The sequence below is a fragment of the Gymnodraco acuticeps genome, unplaced genomic scaffold, assembly GCF_902827175.1.
Source record: "Gymnodraco acuticeps unplaced genomic scaffold, fGymAcu1.1, whole genome shotgun sequence".
NCBI lineage: Eukaryota > Metazoa > Chordata > Actinopteri > Perciformes > Bathydraconidae > Gymnodraco > Gymnodraco acuticeps.
In genome coordinates, this window is record NW_022991513.1 from 573,861 (window position 1) to 588,640 (window position 14,780).

At 36.9% G+C, this 14,780-nt stretch overlaps 2 protein-coding genes across 2 annotated transcripts; both read right to left on the reverse strand.

The window, feature by feature from the left end:
- Nucleotides 1-1,352: 1,352 nt before the first annotated feature.
- Nucleotides 1,353-2,911, reverse strand: clec3a (C-type lectin domain family 3, member A). The gene is made up of 3 exons (XM_034196997.1): nucleotides 2,650-2,911; nucleotides 2,475-2,561; nucleotides 1,353-2,005 (listed from the first exon to the last, which is right to left on the reverse strand). The coding sequence occupies exons 1-3, from the start codon at nucleotides 2,759-2,761 to the stop codon at nucleotides 1,608-1,610; spliced, it is 597 nt and encodes a 198-aa protein (XP_034052888.1). The 5' UTR covers nucleotides 2,762-2,911; the 3' UTR covers nucleotides 1,353-1,607.
- Nucleotides 2,912-3,984: 1,073 nt separating this feature from the next.
- Nucleotides 3,985-14,591, reverse strand: vat1l (vesicle amine transport 1-like). The gene is made up of 9 exons (XM_034197021.1): nucleotides 14,124-14,591; nucleotides 13,465-13,594; nucleotides 13,019-13,234; nucleotides 12,521-12,663; nucleotides 10,765-10,868; nucleotides 9,857-9,912; nucleotides 9,516-9,710; nucleotides 6,805-6,888; nucleotides 3,985-5,733 (listed from the first exon to the last, which is right to left on the reverse strand). The coding sequence occupies exons 1-9, from the start codon at nucleotides 14,336-14,338 to the stop codon at nucleotides 5,635-5,637; spliced, it is 1,242 nt and encodes a 413-aa protein (XP_034052912.1). The 5' UTR covers nucleotides 14,339-14,591; the 3' UTR covers nucleotides 3,985-5,634.
- Nucleotides 14,592-14,780: the final 189 nt, after the last annotated feature.

The following is a 14,780-nucleotide window of genomic DNA, read 5'->3' on the forward strand; positions in this document are numbered from 1 at the left end:
GTACAAATGCCAGAAACACGCATAAACACTTGGTTAATGGGTAAGCTTGTATGAGAGAGTGATGCAGGCTGTGCATGGGTTGGTTAGGGAATGCTTTCAATTTAACAATCGAGGCTGCTTCAATAGATTACAGCCATTAGGCCTACAATATATTAAATTGAGTAAAGTGCACAATATGTTTTCATGATCAGAATCTCACTTGGAGCACCTAAAACTATTCCATTCATAACGTATTACATATAGGCCTATCATTTATTTTTTTAAATGAATTTGTGAATGATGATACTGTCACATTTCTCATCTGCACCATAATAATGTTGCATGTAAATAACCTGCAGATGGCATGAAATAAAACTGACATTCGATGCAACAAATGCTACTAAATGCATGGCTCAAAACATAAATAGGTGACATTTAGGGGAGGGGTACAAAGTGAGACGCACATTAACACATTATATATTTTTGCATACAATGCAATGGTTTTTCGGGCAGTGAGGCAGCTAAATCTATTTTTCACATTCAAACCGTGCAGCAAAAAAGGTCAAAGTTTGATAACAGTCCCCTTTCTGTATGCTTGCATGTTCTTTCAATGTTTGTTCAAGTTTATTTTTGGTGCTTCCTACCACATTCCAAAAAGTAGTTAGATGAATTGACATTAACGTTCGTATATAAAAACACACTCATAGTGATACAGTAATCAATAGTAATTTCAAAAGTGCATTAAAAGAGTCTCAACCTTCAGTTTTATCAGAGCTTCATTATGCAGCTCAGACCTCATATTGTAGTTACATTAATAACCATACAGGGGACTTTAATGTCAACCACTGCCTTTGAATTACATAAGCAGTATTTGTTAGATTTGTTAGTTATTATTTTTTCATTTCTTTATTTTTGTTATGTAGCCCACTCTTCAATTCTTCCAGCCTGTGTTTTATAAACCTTCATAACTTCTGTGTATGAAAGAGGTTTTATGCAGTTTTATTTCCCTTCCTCTGCCCTTTTAAACGGTAATGTAAAGCACCTTGACTTCCCTCAGTGGATGGTATATGTTTATTAAAGGACTTTGCCTTGCCACATGCTGCCCCGTTGGGTTATTAAATCTGATAGCAGATTACTACAAGTATCCCTTACACATTATACATACAACTTTATCTCTGATTATTAGTCCCACCATTTAGTTTAAAAAGTTTTTTTGGGCTGTTTTAATTTCACAGTAAGGCTCTCGAGAACAACAACAACCCAACATCAGCAGTATAAATGTTATCTGAAGAACTCACTGGTGTGTTTATATAATAATGTTAGGTGCACTGATGCTAAATAATTGAGACTTAATAAAGAAATGTTACCAGTCATTTGAAAATAAAACCAACAAAGTTTATGTTCTTGTTTATTTCTATACAACCCTATCCCGAACGTTACATCTCATGCTGTTCAGTTTTCACCCGAGGATTTCACGTTTTAACCTTCTAATGAATGAAGTTACTGTAGGTTAACTTTCATAAAACAAGTTATGTTTCAATTATGAATAAGCACAGACTTGACAACACATCCTTATTTAGTGACCCGAATAAATGATCATCAAGTTGTCAACAACCACTCTGTTTCATTTAGGGAATGACATATTCACAGATGTAATTTTTGAGGCTGCGACACACCTCATCAGACCACTTTCCTTGTGCAGCCACTGAAAGAGCAACACAGCTCTCCCTCTTCGTTCCTGTGGGCTGCTTCTTGGAGCGGTCCCAGTTCAAGTAGCTGACTGGTAGACTGTTGACATCAACATACTGGCCTTCTTTCACTATGTCTGCCACACCGATCCAGAAGTCCTTGGATCCAGGGGCGCTCCTCTTTGCATAATCTCTAAGTTCATTGTTTTCCATCAAGTCCCGTGGCGTTGCAAGCGTTCCTCCTTGTGCAATGCAGTCTTCATTTGCATCATGGTAATGTTTGGGTTCCTCAACCGTGATATAACACTTATTGTAAGCTTTAATCCCCCGGAGACAGACTGAAAACACAGTATCGCTTCATGAGTGAATTGTATTGTAAATAATGTACATATATGTTTTGTAACCCCCTGTTTTCCTCCAGAAAATAAATAGAAATATAATATCATAAACAGCGATTTATGAGTTTATACAATTTAGCTTTGTTTGTTTTTTCTAGCATCAACTTGGCCGCCCCACTTCAGCACTGATCTAATGAGGGCACTAAGAAGTTCAAAATCAATCTTTTTTAGAAACCAAATATATCTTTGCAAAATCCACACTCTTGCATTTCAGCGCATTAGCCTGAATTCACAAGTAAAAGTGAAGAAAAGCACCAAAACATACCTAAAACACAAATCAAATAATTAGCCAACCATCGCATGCTTTACTTCTCGTTCAATAAACATACTAAATAGTGCAGTGATGCTTTTGCATTTGATATATTACTGTAACCCCCTCTGTCTTTAATCTCTTCCATTAGGGCAATACCTGTCTGCAACGCCTGTATTTCCTTCAGTAAATTCACCTCCTGCCACAACCTCTCCAGCTGGGACTTAACATCATCTTCTTCAGCAGCTGTATCTCGACAAAGAGGCAAGAAAAAAAAGGTCAGATGAACATCAATATCAAGAACATTGTTAATGAACTATGTGAGTAATTATACCTCCGGACTGACGGGGTGATACAGCTTTCCTGGTGCGAGATGGGCGACTGGAGCTGAAATGAATCAAAGAAAGGCAAAGAACGAGGAGAACAAGGATGGCCAGACGTGCCATATCTGAGACCTGTGGATCCTACAGTGACAGGACACAGTTGCACACCTTGTACTTCTCCGAAAGGAACCAAAAACACTGCAGGCAGCTCGATATATACTGGCCCTTCTGTATGCCTTGCTGGCTATGCTCCCTGCATTGGCTCTAACTCTGTTTCAGTCCAAACATCAGGAGGAGGTGAGAGGGGTATAAGGGTGGAGTGGCAAATAATGATTTACTTGTGTCTAGCATTTGATAAATATTTACTTGGAACAAGGTGCACCAACAAACTGGGAATGCATTGACTACTTCTCCATTACAGAGTGTTAAAGACATGCTAAGACACTTTTTCTACAAAGAATATTCCACTTCATTATCACCTGTATATGTATATATATATATATATATATATATATATATATACATATAAGTGGTATTCATCTACTGCAAAAAGTATCATTTACAACTTCCAGTATATGAAAACAAATAACCAGGTCAATTTTGCAGCTAAATATGGACTATAAATATTTGTTCAATCACACAGAGTTGCAGTTACTGTATGTAATGATTCCAAATAAAGCTTCTATTAAACCAGAGGAAGTCCAGTTGGGGTGCAGGCAAAGCTATTTTTAGAGTCAGATGTTGTATACAAATGGGAGGGGGAGCTAAATAAGGAAAACCCTTGGGCATACAGGCTCAGTATAGCAGTACAACTATCAAATATAATCTTCAAATGTTGCACTCTCCAAATTATACATTTAAAATGAGGCCTCCTCCAAGTGACAAATGTATCAACAGTATTCTTAGTATAATATAAATGCAGTTATAAGAACCTAACTTAGAGAAGAGGCACAGTTCTTGCTTAGTTTGCACACAGTGTTCAGAATATTTGCAAACAGTACATGCATTGACTCTGGCTATATACCTGGAAACATAATTGAAAAGGTCAACAGTGCAGTACTGTTGGAGCAAATAATGCATTAGATGGCAGCTTTTCTCTTTTGGGGCACATATTTAAAAAAAGGCCTGACTTTGTTGCCAAACTGAGGGACTGTGCAGAATATGCAGTATAATGGGATACCCTGGTGATACCATGCTTATGTAGACCGAAAAACATTTTAACATCCCAATGTTATCACGGAGTTCGATTATTATTTTAATCCAGGTAAACGCAAATGTTCCACATAACATACCATTGGTGTAATACCTCAATAAAATAAAAATAAATTAACTGAGAGAAATCAGAATACTTGCAGATACATTTATTCAAGTAAACAGAGTTGTACTCAAAGAAGGTTCACACCAGAAAATGTGACAAAAATATACGACCACAGGTAAACCAGAGTTTATAAGGAGATTGTGAACACATTATGATGTTTAACACTTTTATAGACATGTTTTCTTTTACAAGGCAATATGAAAACACACACAGGCACACACACAAATAAAAATGCCTGACAATAATATTGAGATGTATTTCCATAGTGTCTAAAAGCAATTATCCATACTTATCTATACTCAAGTCTACATATACATTCTAAAAATACTTTATTCCATGACTTCTGTGCCTATTAACACTGTCTATCCACCATTTATCATTCATCTTTGAAGCATGCAGCCTGTTAGTTTGCACATTGACATTTTCTTAAAGGCATAAGGAAAGACTGATTTAATTGTTGAGAAAAATACTTTTTTGATATATAATCCAGTTTTGTTTTTATAATTCAAGTGAAGAAATACATAGTTCAAATGACTAGTCAATACGCTGTATAAGCAAGGCCCCAAACAATTATGTTTTAATTAAAAATTAAACCAGATCAGTTATTAGAATATGTGTGGACATTTCATAAAAACTGGCAGAGTAAAGCAGAGGGCATCGTTATTATGTAAAATAATACAGTGTTTTTCAGACCTGAATCACCCTGCTTTTAAACACCTGATCATTGCAAAAATAGTTTATGGCACTTTTTCTTTGTGAGGCACCAGCAAGTAAACAATTTCGGTCAGACAAGTAAAAGCAGAGACTCCACAAATGTTTGACTTACACGCTGCCTGAGAAGACTCTGAATTTACCGATTTATATCATGTTCTCTTGAATTTAGATATGTTATTATATAATGTTTGTGACCTTCAAAGTGTATGCAACACTGTATGGCGTTGTATAGATTTGACATATGAATAAATGTGTAGTGGAAGATTTTTAAATGTTTTTATAATGTGAACTTTACTTCTTCTTTACACTTGTTGGTGGGCTAAAGGCACTGGTGATCCTGTGATATATTACAAGGTCGGCAGGAACCTAAGAGTCAAATATTAAGCAAAACCTACACACATACCTTTCTAACGCTGGTGGCTAACACATCACTATTGTAACAGAAACATTTAAATATTCCACATGCCAATCGTTTTCCTTATACAGCTGTCATCACTGAAAAAAGTGAATATTACATTACACTTTCTTGTTCTTTTTTTTAGACAGGGTAGGGTTGTTATGCATTGATAGTAAGTGTGTTTTTAAGGGTACTAATCCTAACCCTGTTTCCAGGCTTAAATGCTTTTTCAGTCAATAAACTGTTTGTGGATGCAATTAATAGAGAAATGGACACAAACCTAATCAAACTATTGGCTAGCATAACGTCATAATACCATAAAGAATATAAAAATACTAGATGAACAATGGCACTTCCACCTGCCTCTGTGTTAGAGAAAATGTTGTTAGGTCTCTGTTTTCACAATAATTTTGCTCGAACATTTAACTGACAAACAATAAGTAACAAACAAATATTGTACATAAATCCAGTCATGCATGCATGCATACAGCACATGCATACAGCACATACTGCTCAACACTTGTGTGGTGAATGCCTCTTCAGTCTCTGGGCGTGTAGCCGGGAGGTTTAATGGATGAAGGGCATTCGCTCCTTGCTGTCGTTGTCTCCCTCTGGCTCCTCTTCCTCCTCTCCAGCCTCACTGGTCTCTGTGCTGTCACTGGCCATCTAGTGGTAAGATATTATTCAGCTGTCATTACTAAGCTACCATTCAGAGAAACAGAGGTGAAAACAAATGAAAGATGACATCAAACAGTACAGTCAATAAGTAAATACTCATAGTAACGGGCAACTGTTTACAGGGTCTATGCTCTTCATAAGATCAGGTCGATACATATTAGTGTTTCTAGGTTTAATATTGAGACCACCATAGAAACAGATAGAGGAAATCCCACACACTGCCTTGTTCTGACACTGACCAGTCCTAAAATGCGTGCTGTAGGCTTTAGAAATGTCAGATGTGACTATTGAAAAACAACCAACATATTGGTATGTTTACATTGGCTGAAAATGTGTTTTGAATAAATCTGTATTTAATGAATGAATAAGATCAGGTAGAAATGCAAGGAATCTTTCTTCCAATAACTTGTTGGAAGTCATCCAAACTAGTTTTATAATATGCATACTTTTACCAATTACCAATCTGCCAATTTATTTCCATCTTCTTCCTCTCTGCTCTTCCTCCTGTTAGTCATGTACCCTTGAATATAAATGTGATATAATAATTACATGATAAAATTAGTTTTTTATTTTATATTTCTAACTGTCTCATAAGTCTTTGCTTGTATCTTGTAATGATACTAAAAATAGAATCTAAAAGCTGTTACTTTACATAATACTTTAATAATGTTAAATGTTCAATTTATAGTATTTATACTATTGCATACATACATTGCATTTGATCAGCCACTTTTTGGGTGTGTGTCATTCTGTGCTCGTCCTGTAGGGGATGTTAGAGCAACTGGTTTCAGCTGGCAGACTTCTCTTTGGTGGACAATTTCCATTAATGTACACAATACACTGATTACTTTACTATCCACAGCCCATACTTTATTTACTTGATTCATTAATTTGAATAAATAATATATTTTGTTTAAATGCCATCATGTTGATTAATTTTCTATTTTTGTAGGAATGTATTTCTAAGATAAGATCAATCCACATTTATGAATGGAGCCCCTTCTATTGATGTTTCTTTTCTGATAACTTTAGAAAAGAAAAAACACATTCAAATGTTACCAGAGGGGTGGGAGACTTCTCGACATCCAGAATGAGTTTTCCTACGTTGCCTCTGTCATGAATTCTCTGCATGGCCTCTTTTACCTGAGAATAAAACACAACATTTAACTTACATTGTGTTGAACAAACACATATATTAAAATAACCTAAAATGTAACATTACACATTAGGGCAGACACTAAATCATAAAAATATGGACATTACAGATTGACTCATCAAGTATTTCATACTAACAAAAGAGAGAGAAGCACTTAAAACCTAGGAAAGTGCAATTAGACTTCCTGGTCTGTAGCCTATAGAAACATCCGTCAACAATATGTTTTATGAGCTGACATTTTGCTTTGTTATCTGACCAGTTAACGTCAGCTTTAGAACATTTGAGCTATTGTCCATAATTGTCAATCACCTGCAGTTTTATTACTACATGCTGAGTGGTGGAAGAATAGCAGAAGAGGGACAAGTGCTTTATGCTTTTCTCCATCTCAACAATACATCGCAGATTTAATGCTTCAAAATGTGGTAGAGTATTAAAGCATATCACAACAAGTGTTTATCAAAATGGTTATTCTGGAATTATAAAGAACCAACAATGACTTAAACTTCAACTGGAACAGGTTTTGTCCTTAGGTTTTCCAATTTTTCACAACATTACAATCCATCTGTGGCCATTGCCCAAAAAACACTACTAACATTTATGAAAAGCTAGCAGACTTGACCTTTTTTTATCCACATCTGACAAAAACACCTCGCAGGTCAGAACTTGTTAAATCAAACATCATCGCAAGCTTGTCCGACTCAATTAGGTAGAAAAATAATTCACACGCCAAACCATTACTCAGTATGTCATATCTTGTTTTCTCATTACAATCCACACAAAGAAACAACTGAATGTGCCTTTTTGTTTGGAAGCCATTGTTTCACAAGCATTCATTTACTCATTTACTAAAAAAGAAAGCAGAAATCAAGCCAAGAGCAGAAATAGGTCAGAAACGTGTCCCACATTGGCTGTCAGTTAGCAAGAGAGGGTGAGAACCACTTAATTGTAGGTTTTAATATGGCATTCCTGCATGGTACAAAAAAGTGAGATACTGTATGAAGACTCACTTTTATCTTTTTTATATTTTAAGGTTTTGACCTTGGGAAACCCAGGTGAAAAAAACGGATTCAGTCTTTCTCAACTCAGTTTTTCTGTTTTGGTCTCGAACATTCTCTAACTTTTTGTTTGAGGATAAACAAGTTGCCATGTAAACCCTCCGAATTCTAGGTCTAGGCAAATGAATAAATGAGGCAGGAGGTGACCCTGATACTGCAGCCCACGCCATCCTCCCCTTAATGACATTCTTCATGGGCCATGGTTCCAGTGAATGGCTGACAAATCTGCCAAGGTTTAATGACAATCAGTACTGAGGGAGTTTCCCATGAGAAATAAAAAATTGTAATTTCATCAACATGTTCTTCCTCTGAAGTTCAAAAAGACTTATTATTAATCTATTTTGATGGATAACCTGCATCTCATTACTTTCATCTGAACACATGGAGAATTTCAGGTGTGGAACAAATTCCAAACGTTTTATTTGTAAATATCGGGGATGTGTAAGATGGGAACCATAAGGCAAATTATTTTAATATGAAACTTAATGCTGGGGGGAATGGAGACAAGTAGCTAAAGACAAGTGTTGCATCCTGCCAAGGCCTTTTTTGAGTTTTCCTGCTATGACAGTCAAAAGGTCTGCCTGTAATATTTCTATATACACTGTTGCCAATAAAGTTGGAATCATTTGTTTCAGACACATTCCTCTTGTTATGCCTATTTAATTTTGTGATATGTTTGGAATAGATTTATCAATAACATTTTTAGAAGATATAGACTTTATCTATCAAGAACAAATCACATTCATCATTTCATGAGAAGAGGTAAAACATATATTATTCCAACTTTATGGGCAACAGTTAATGTACAGTGACTTCTGACAATGTTTTAGTGTTGTGTGCAACAGTACCTGCCAAATGTTAAGGCCCTGCCCCCACAGAAGTGTGTTCTCTTATTCCAGCTGATTGAATGTTTGTTTAGCTTATAAAAGATATGTTGGAGGGATAACAGAATTACATTATTTCCATTTTGTAAAAGCGCTGCCCCGCCCCCCTCATGTCAAGCTAATAAATCCAGCACTATATTTTTTACAGCCACACTAGGGCTAACACTTTTTATTTAAAACGTTCATTTTCATTTGATCGTCTAACCACACAGCTCCACCTTTTGTGTCCTGAGCGAAGCTAAACACCTAAACACTGCATTACCAGTTGTTCAACACTATTGAAATTGGGATGTGTATAAGTGCAATGTACAATGGTAAAATCACAGGGAGATTTTAGATTTTAGATTTTAAGAATTTGTAGAAATTAAAAGTGAATTGATTGACGTATGTCCTGGTGTGCTTTGTGTGGGTGTGAAATAATTGTTGAACAGCAGGAATATACAACCTACCCACCATCTGTGGAACAATGTCCAAGAACAGTTGACAATGTCCCACAGAAAAACAGCAGTGACAAACAACAGATTATAAACTGTCAAATAATTGTATAAAATGTTCTCTTTCATTTTAAAGCTGGTATTTTTTTCTCATGTAACCACTCTGATCGAATCATTTTTAATTTGGTCATTATTAACATTGTTTCCTGTCTCACGCCCTCCAATCACTACAGTGTCTTACCTCCTCCAGCGCCCATAGGGAGTCCACTACCGGCTTGATCTTCTTTTGGTCAAAGAGACACAAGAGTTTGTCCATCACTGATTTCACGAGATTACATTTCCCATGTTTGAAGAGGAGGTTGAGGAGCGAGAATCCTGCTATGACTTTATTCTCTTCGTATAGTTTAATAGGGTTCACCTTCTCTACCTGCCACCACTGGAGAAAAAAGCAACGGCACAAAGAGACATGGTTATTCCGAGGGACTCATTTGTGTGTGTTTGATTCACCATGAAAAGATTAAATGTGCATTGTGTAGTACTGTTTCCTTCAAATGTTGATGACAGAATGCATCTCTGACTCACAGATTTTGCAAAGCTGAAGAAACTCTTTGTTTCCCCAGTTACCATGTTTGATGCGCCTGAAAAAACAGAAATAAAAGGATTGTTGAATGCTGTGCAAAAGTCTAGGCAGAAGTGACTGGTCAGTAACAGGCAGCCACAAAGCATAGAGGGGGAGGTATGGGGAGGAACAGTTGGCACCTTTAGACCATTAGATCTGTGCAAGCATGCCTTCGCTCATATTCAGTACCACTTAAACTAAATAATTAATCTCCCTCTAATACTTTTACTTGATTCATGAAGCTTAACACAAACTAAAGTAATTAACAGAGATCTGGTAAGTATGGAAGCTGTGAAAGGCACTACATTTCATTTGCAGGATACAGATGAGAATATTATTTTCACATGAGCTTCATTATCTCTCTCCTAATCCAGTTGCCAACACATTTCATTTATGCAATACTTGAATTGTACAACATTATGAAAATTATCCTAATTGTTTCTTTCTAAGAATCAGATAAGAAGAGTAATATCACCCTCTTGTCTGTTTTTTAAAAATAAAAGCTACAGCCAGGAGATGGTTAACTGGAAACAGAGGAGAACTACTGGCCTGGCTCTGTATACCTTTAACAAACAACCTTTTACACCAGGGTTGTGTGCCTGGCTACTATCTGGCCTGGATCAGAGACTTCCTAATGTCTTGTTGTCACCAGGGTAGCTGTGTCAAATTTCTTTTTTAATAAACAGATGTGAGAGTATCAATCTTCCTGATATATTGCTTGACAAGAAATTGTATGTGTTTCCAAAAATGTCAAACTATTTAGCAATTGTACTACATTTTAGACTGCACACAAAACACATGCAAATTTAGATATTAACACTTTGAAAGTACTGAATGGAAATCATAGTATTGTTATAAGTATGGCCCCCACCATATAGTATGTAGGTTCCCAAAGGCCTCAGCAGAGTCAGGCCTTTCGCTGTGTTCTCCCCACAGAGGCAGTCCAACACGATGTCCACCCCCTCTGGAGAAATCCTAAAAGATTAACAACAAAGTAAAGAGGAAGTCAACTGGGAAAAACATGATCTAAATTAAATAAAACGTTGTTTTTACATTTAGTTTTATACATCACATGTAAAAAAGTATGCAAAAAACAGTTTTCCAGATCTAGAGAAATCAATATTGATGATTACAGTTTAATTAATTAATAAACCAAACAAAAACATTTCCTGGTTAAAGATTTTCACATGAAAACATGTCAAGCTTTTCTTAACATCATATAATAAAAAACGGAATTATCGTCAGGCTTTGGATTGATGACTATACAAAACAAGACATCACCATAGGAAATATTGATTGGTATATTATACATGATTCTCTGTCATTCTATGTTTAAAAAAACCCCGAATATTCATCAGTAATGAAAATGAATTGCAGTCTTAAAATGTTTGCAGGTTAATTTACGGTTGATCAACCAACCATTTTGTCGTTTAGTTGAGATAAGTTAAAATCAGAGGTCATCTTTATACAGTTACACTGATGGGAATGTTTGCGCTAATTGTTCATTTATTCAGCCTGTGAGTCATACCCAGGAGCAGCTTTAGGGTTAATTCAATAATGGAGTCATAACTCATGAGTATTGATTCTCTGGAGTTTTACTCTGAGAATAGGTGGCAGTTGTTGACTCTGACTCCACTGTATTTATTTATAAGGAACTTAATGCTATGCAATGCCCACATCACTCCTCATCAGTAACTTGCAATCATCATGTTACAAAAAGGTTTACTGATTGCACACAAAAGCAATCAGACAAATAAGCTTGCCATAATGAAACTCATTAAAGGCACAGATAATAAATAATCAAATACATGTTAACTCCTTTCTGCCTTGTGGCCTTGGACACCTGCTTGGCTAAACTGCTTGGAGGTCTTGTGATCGCCATGGTTTTTGCCTTTTGTAAAAAGACTAATTTAATCATACTTTGCTCTTGATCCTGAAAAGAATGTGTGGGCCAGGGAGATGAAAGGCATATTAATCCACTACCACTGTTAATGTGTAGGCAGAACACATGAAATAATTAGTGCTCTTGAAAATGTATTTGAATCCCTAAGCAAAATTATGTATGGTGCATGTATCCTGATTATAGAAAAGAGAATAGCCACACATTTCCTGCAAATTACCAGGATGCAGCATGGGTTTGGAGTTTTCTGAATAACCAAAGCTTCAAAAGAAGATTGAAAAAAAATAGCAGTAAACCAGCATATTACTAAAATCAAATGTCAGGCAGAGTTTGCTACAAGGTGATTTATTTCTAGTGCTGGCTGACAGCGTGCTGTGTTGTGAATGGAATGTGTAGGGCATCAACGCTTGTTCCTAATTGGCTTTGTTGTTCCACATTGCCAGCGCAGACCTACGCCCAACACAATGCTGTTGCTCTATCAGATGAGCCGTGAGTTGCCATGGGGACCACGGCCACATAAGACCAAATAAGGCAACAGGTAACATCTGCCTCCTCGCGCAGCCCTCTGCTCAGTGAGGTCCACGTAACCATGCTACAGGTAACATGGCTGAACAAATTCATTTCTAACATAAACAAGTTGCAAAGCATACATGCTGAGGAACTAAAACAGACCTCTTCAGCCTCAAATCATAATCATACTTTGGACCATGCAACTTTGAATGCTTACTTTTGTACTTCTTGCATATAATCAACATTTCTGTCAAAGAGGTGAGTCACCGAGTCTCTGATGGCTGCGTGTTTGGAACATGAGGCGATCCCAAACACAGTGACATTAGGCACTGTGGAGCACAGCTGAGCCACAGCTTGACCCTGAAAATAACAAACAGTGGAAACAGTTTATCAATGCCTGAGAACACCAGCTTTTAACTCTCAATATACCAGGGTCACAAAAAGGAAACAGTAGGTGCACCATTAGCAATCATCATAGAAAATCAGATAAAGTGGTGTCGAATACAAACAATAAATGACTACTGCTTTAAAAGTTAGATATAACAAGATGTTGTTTAAATGATCAAACATATATTTCAGTCATTACCGTCATCACAGCAGCAGTTATCAAGAACAACAGTACACAAACTACTTTTATTAAGCTGTCAGTTAGAATGAGAGTTGGCTAACCTCTTTGTATGGCTGCTGGGCAATAGTAATAAAAGAAAACACTTACTACACCACCTCCTGCTGAGTGGACCAACACTGACATCCCCTCTCGCAGATTAGCAACCTCAAAGAGCATCATATAGGCCGCCACAAAGTTCAGGGAGAATGCAGCAGCCTCAGCAAAACTCATTTCCTCTGGCATCTTGTAGACAAAATCCGCTGGCGTGCAGACCACTTCTGCCCAGGCATTGTAATTGACAAATGCCATAACTCTGTCGCCTATCTGAAAGAAACATGTTAGAGTAGCTGGATAACAAGCTGACACTAATGTGAAACAAGCATGAGGCCAATAGGCAGGCCATTGTTAGTAGATTGTGGATTTGTATAATTAGTATCACATTATCATCTCATTACAACACGAGTTCCTAGTTTTGTTGAGGCAGATTTGGTTGCTCAGAATAGTTATTTCACACATCAGAGCGTTACATAGTTAGAATCCTTAATGTCACTAACCTCAAATCCGGCTGTGTTTTCCCCTACTGACTCTACTATCCCAGAGCATTCAAACCCAGGGACAATAGGGAGTTTTGGAGGATTATCAATAGACCCCTGACGTACCATCAGATCCAGGAAATTCAGGCCACTGCAACAAATAATAAAAAATACCTTACAGTTTGATGAGATTAAATCCCTCTAATACTAAAGGAAAACCATGCCCACTGACAGGTAATACTACCGTAAATACTACAAATACTTAGTCTGATATATGAGATTTTAAGGGATGCACAGTACTTTAAGTCATGATTAATATCAACAATAAATCTGGCTATTTCCCTATGATAACAGCAGTCTCTATTAAACAACAATTTCCTAACTTTGTATTTTCCAACACTTAGCATTAGTCCAGCTGTAATATTCTGCAGTAATTAGCTAATTATAGCATAATCAGCTATTATGCTATCTAACCCTAAACAATGATTTAAAATCTGACTGACAAGCTTGCTTGATGTTTGCTTGCTATGGTGCTCCAGGCTAGAAAATACCTGTGGCTTCATGACTGCGAAATTTTCCAATAACATTCAGTCTTCACGCTTATCAGGAATTCTGTGAAGCGTGGTTATTAAAATCCCTAATACACTACAATATACAATACATCAGTGGTTCAGATTTACCATGCTTTGACGCGTATCTTCACTTCACCATCCTGAGGCTCGGGCATTGCCTTCTTGGTTACCCTGAGTTTGTTAAGACCTCCGAAACCTGCCAGCACCACAGCTCGCATTTCTTTAGCATCGCCGGATGATTCCACATGTTCTGGTTCTTTCCTCGGATTTGTGTCTATCATGAACTGGGTCTCCTCCGTCATATCTGCTCCTTCTTTAGCCATGTTGGAGACCCGCTGCTCTGCCTCTCCGCCTCAGGCTTCAGAGCGATGTGGTGCACAGACAGCCGCTGTGAGGAGGGTTATCCACGGCGGTGCCTCAAATATCACTGTCTACACTTTAATTCAATTATGCGGACATTTGGATTTGGAATAGTAATGTTTTCCTTTCGCTCAAGTCAGAAAGATAATGATTAAATCAATTTAAATTTGCCATTTGAATAATCTGGAATACACAACATCCTTGTGTAGTGTTTGCTTGCTGTAGATTTAAGAATGAGTAGCACCATCTGCTGGTAATGGGTATACAAAACTTCATCTGGTAAGAAATTACTTACTAAATGCAACTCATTAATACATGATATAATCAAAATCCTGTGCATATTTAGGATAAACATTTTATCCTTATCATGGTTTTTCAAAGACTCTCTCAATACTGTAAGGTCGA

Excerpts from the sequence above, each read along its gene's own strand:
- clec3a (XM_034196997.1), bottom strand. The coding sequence starts at position 2,761 with ATGGCACGTCTGGCCATCCTTGTTCTCCTCGTTCTTTGCCTTTCTTTG. Across the intron at positions 2,562-2,649 it reads ATCACCCCGTCAGTCCGGAG|CTGCTGAAGAAGATGATGTT; the intron begins GTATAATTACTC and ends GTCGAGATACAG. Across the intron at positions 2,006-2,474 it reads AATACAGGCGTTGCAGACAG|TCTGTCTCCGGGGGATTAAA; the intron begins GTATTGCCCTAA and ends CTGTGTTTTCAG.
- vat1l (XM_034197021.1), bottom strand. The coding sequence starts at position 14,338 with ATGGCTAAAGAAGGAGCAGATATGACGGAGGAGACCCAGTTCATGATA. Across the intron at positions 10,869-12,520 it reads TATATGCAAGAAGTACAAAA|GATTTCTCCAGAGGGGGTGG; the intron begins GTAAGCATTCAA and ends TTAATCTTTTAG. Across the intron at positions 9,913-10,764 it reads GGGAACCTACATACTATATG|GCGCATCAAACATGGTAACT; the intron begins GTGGGGGCCATA and ends CTGTTTTTTCAG.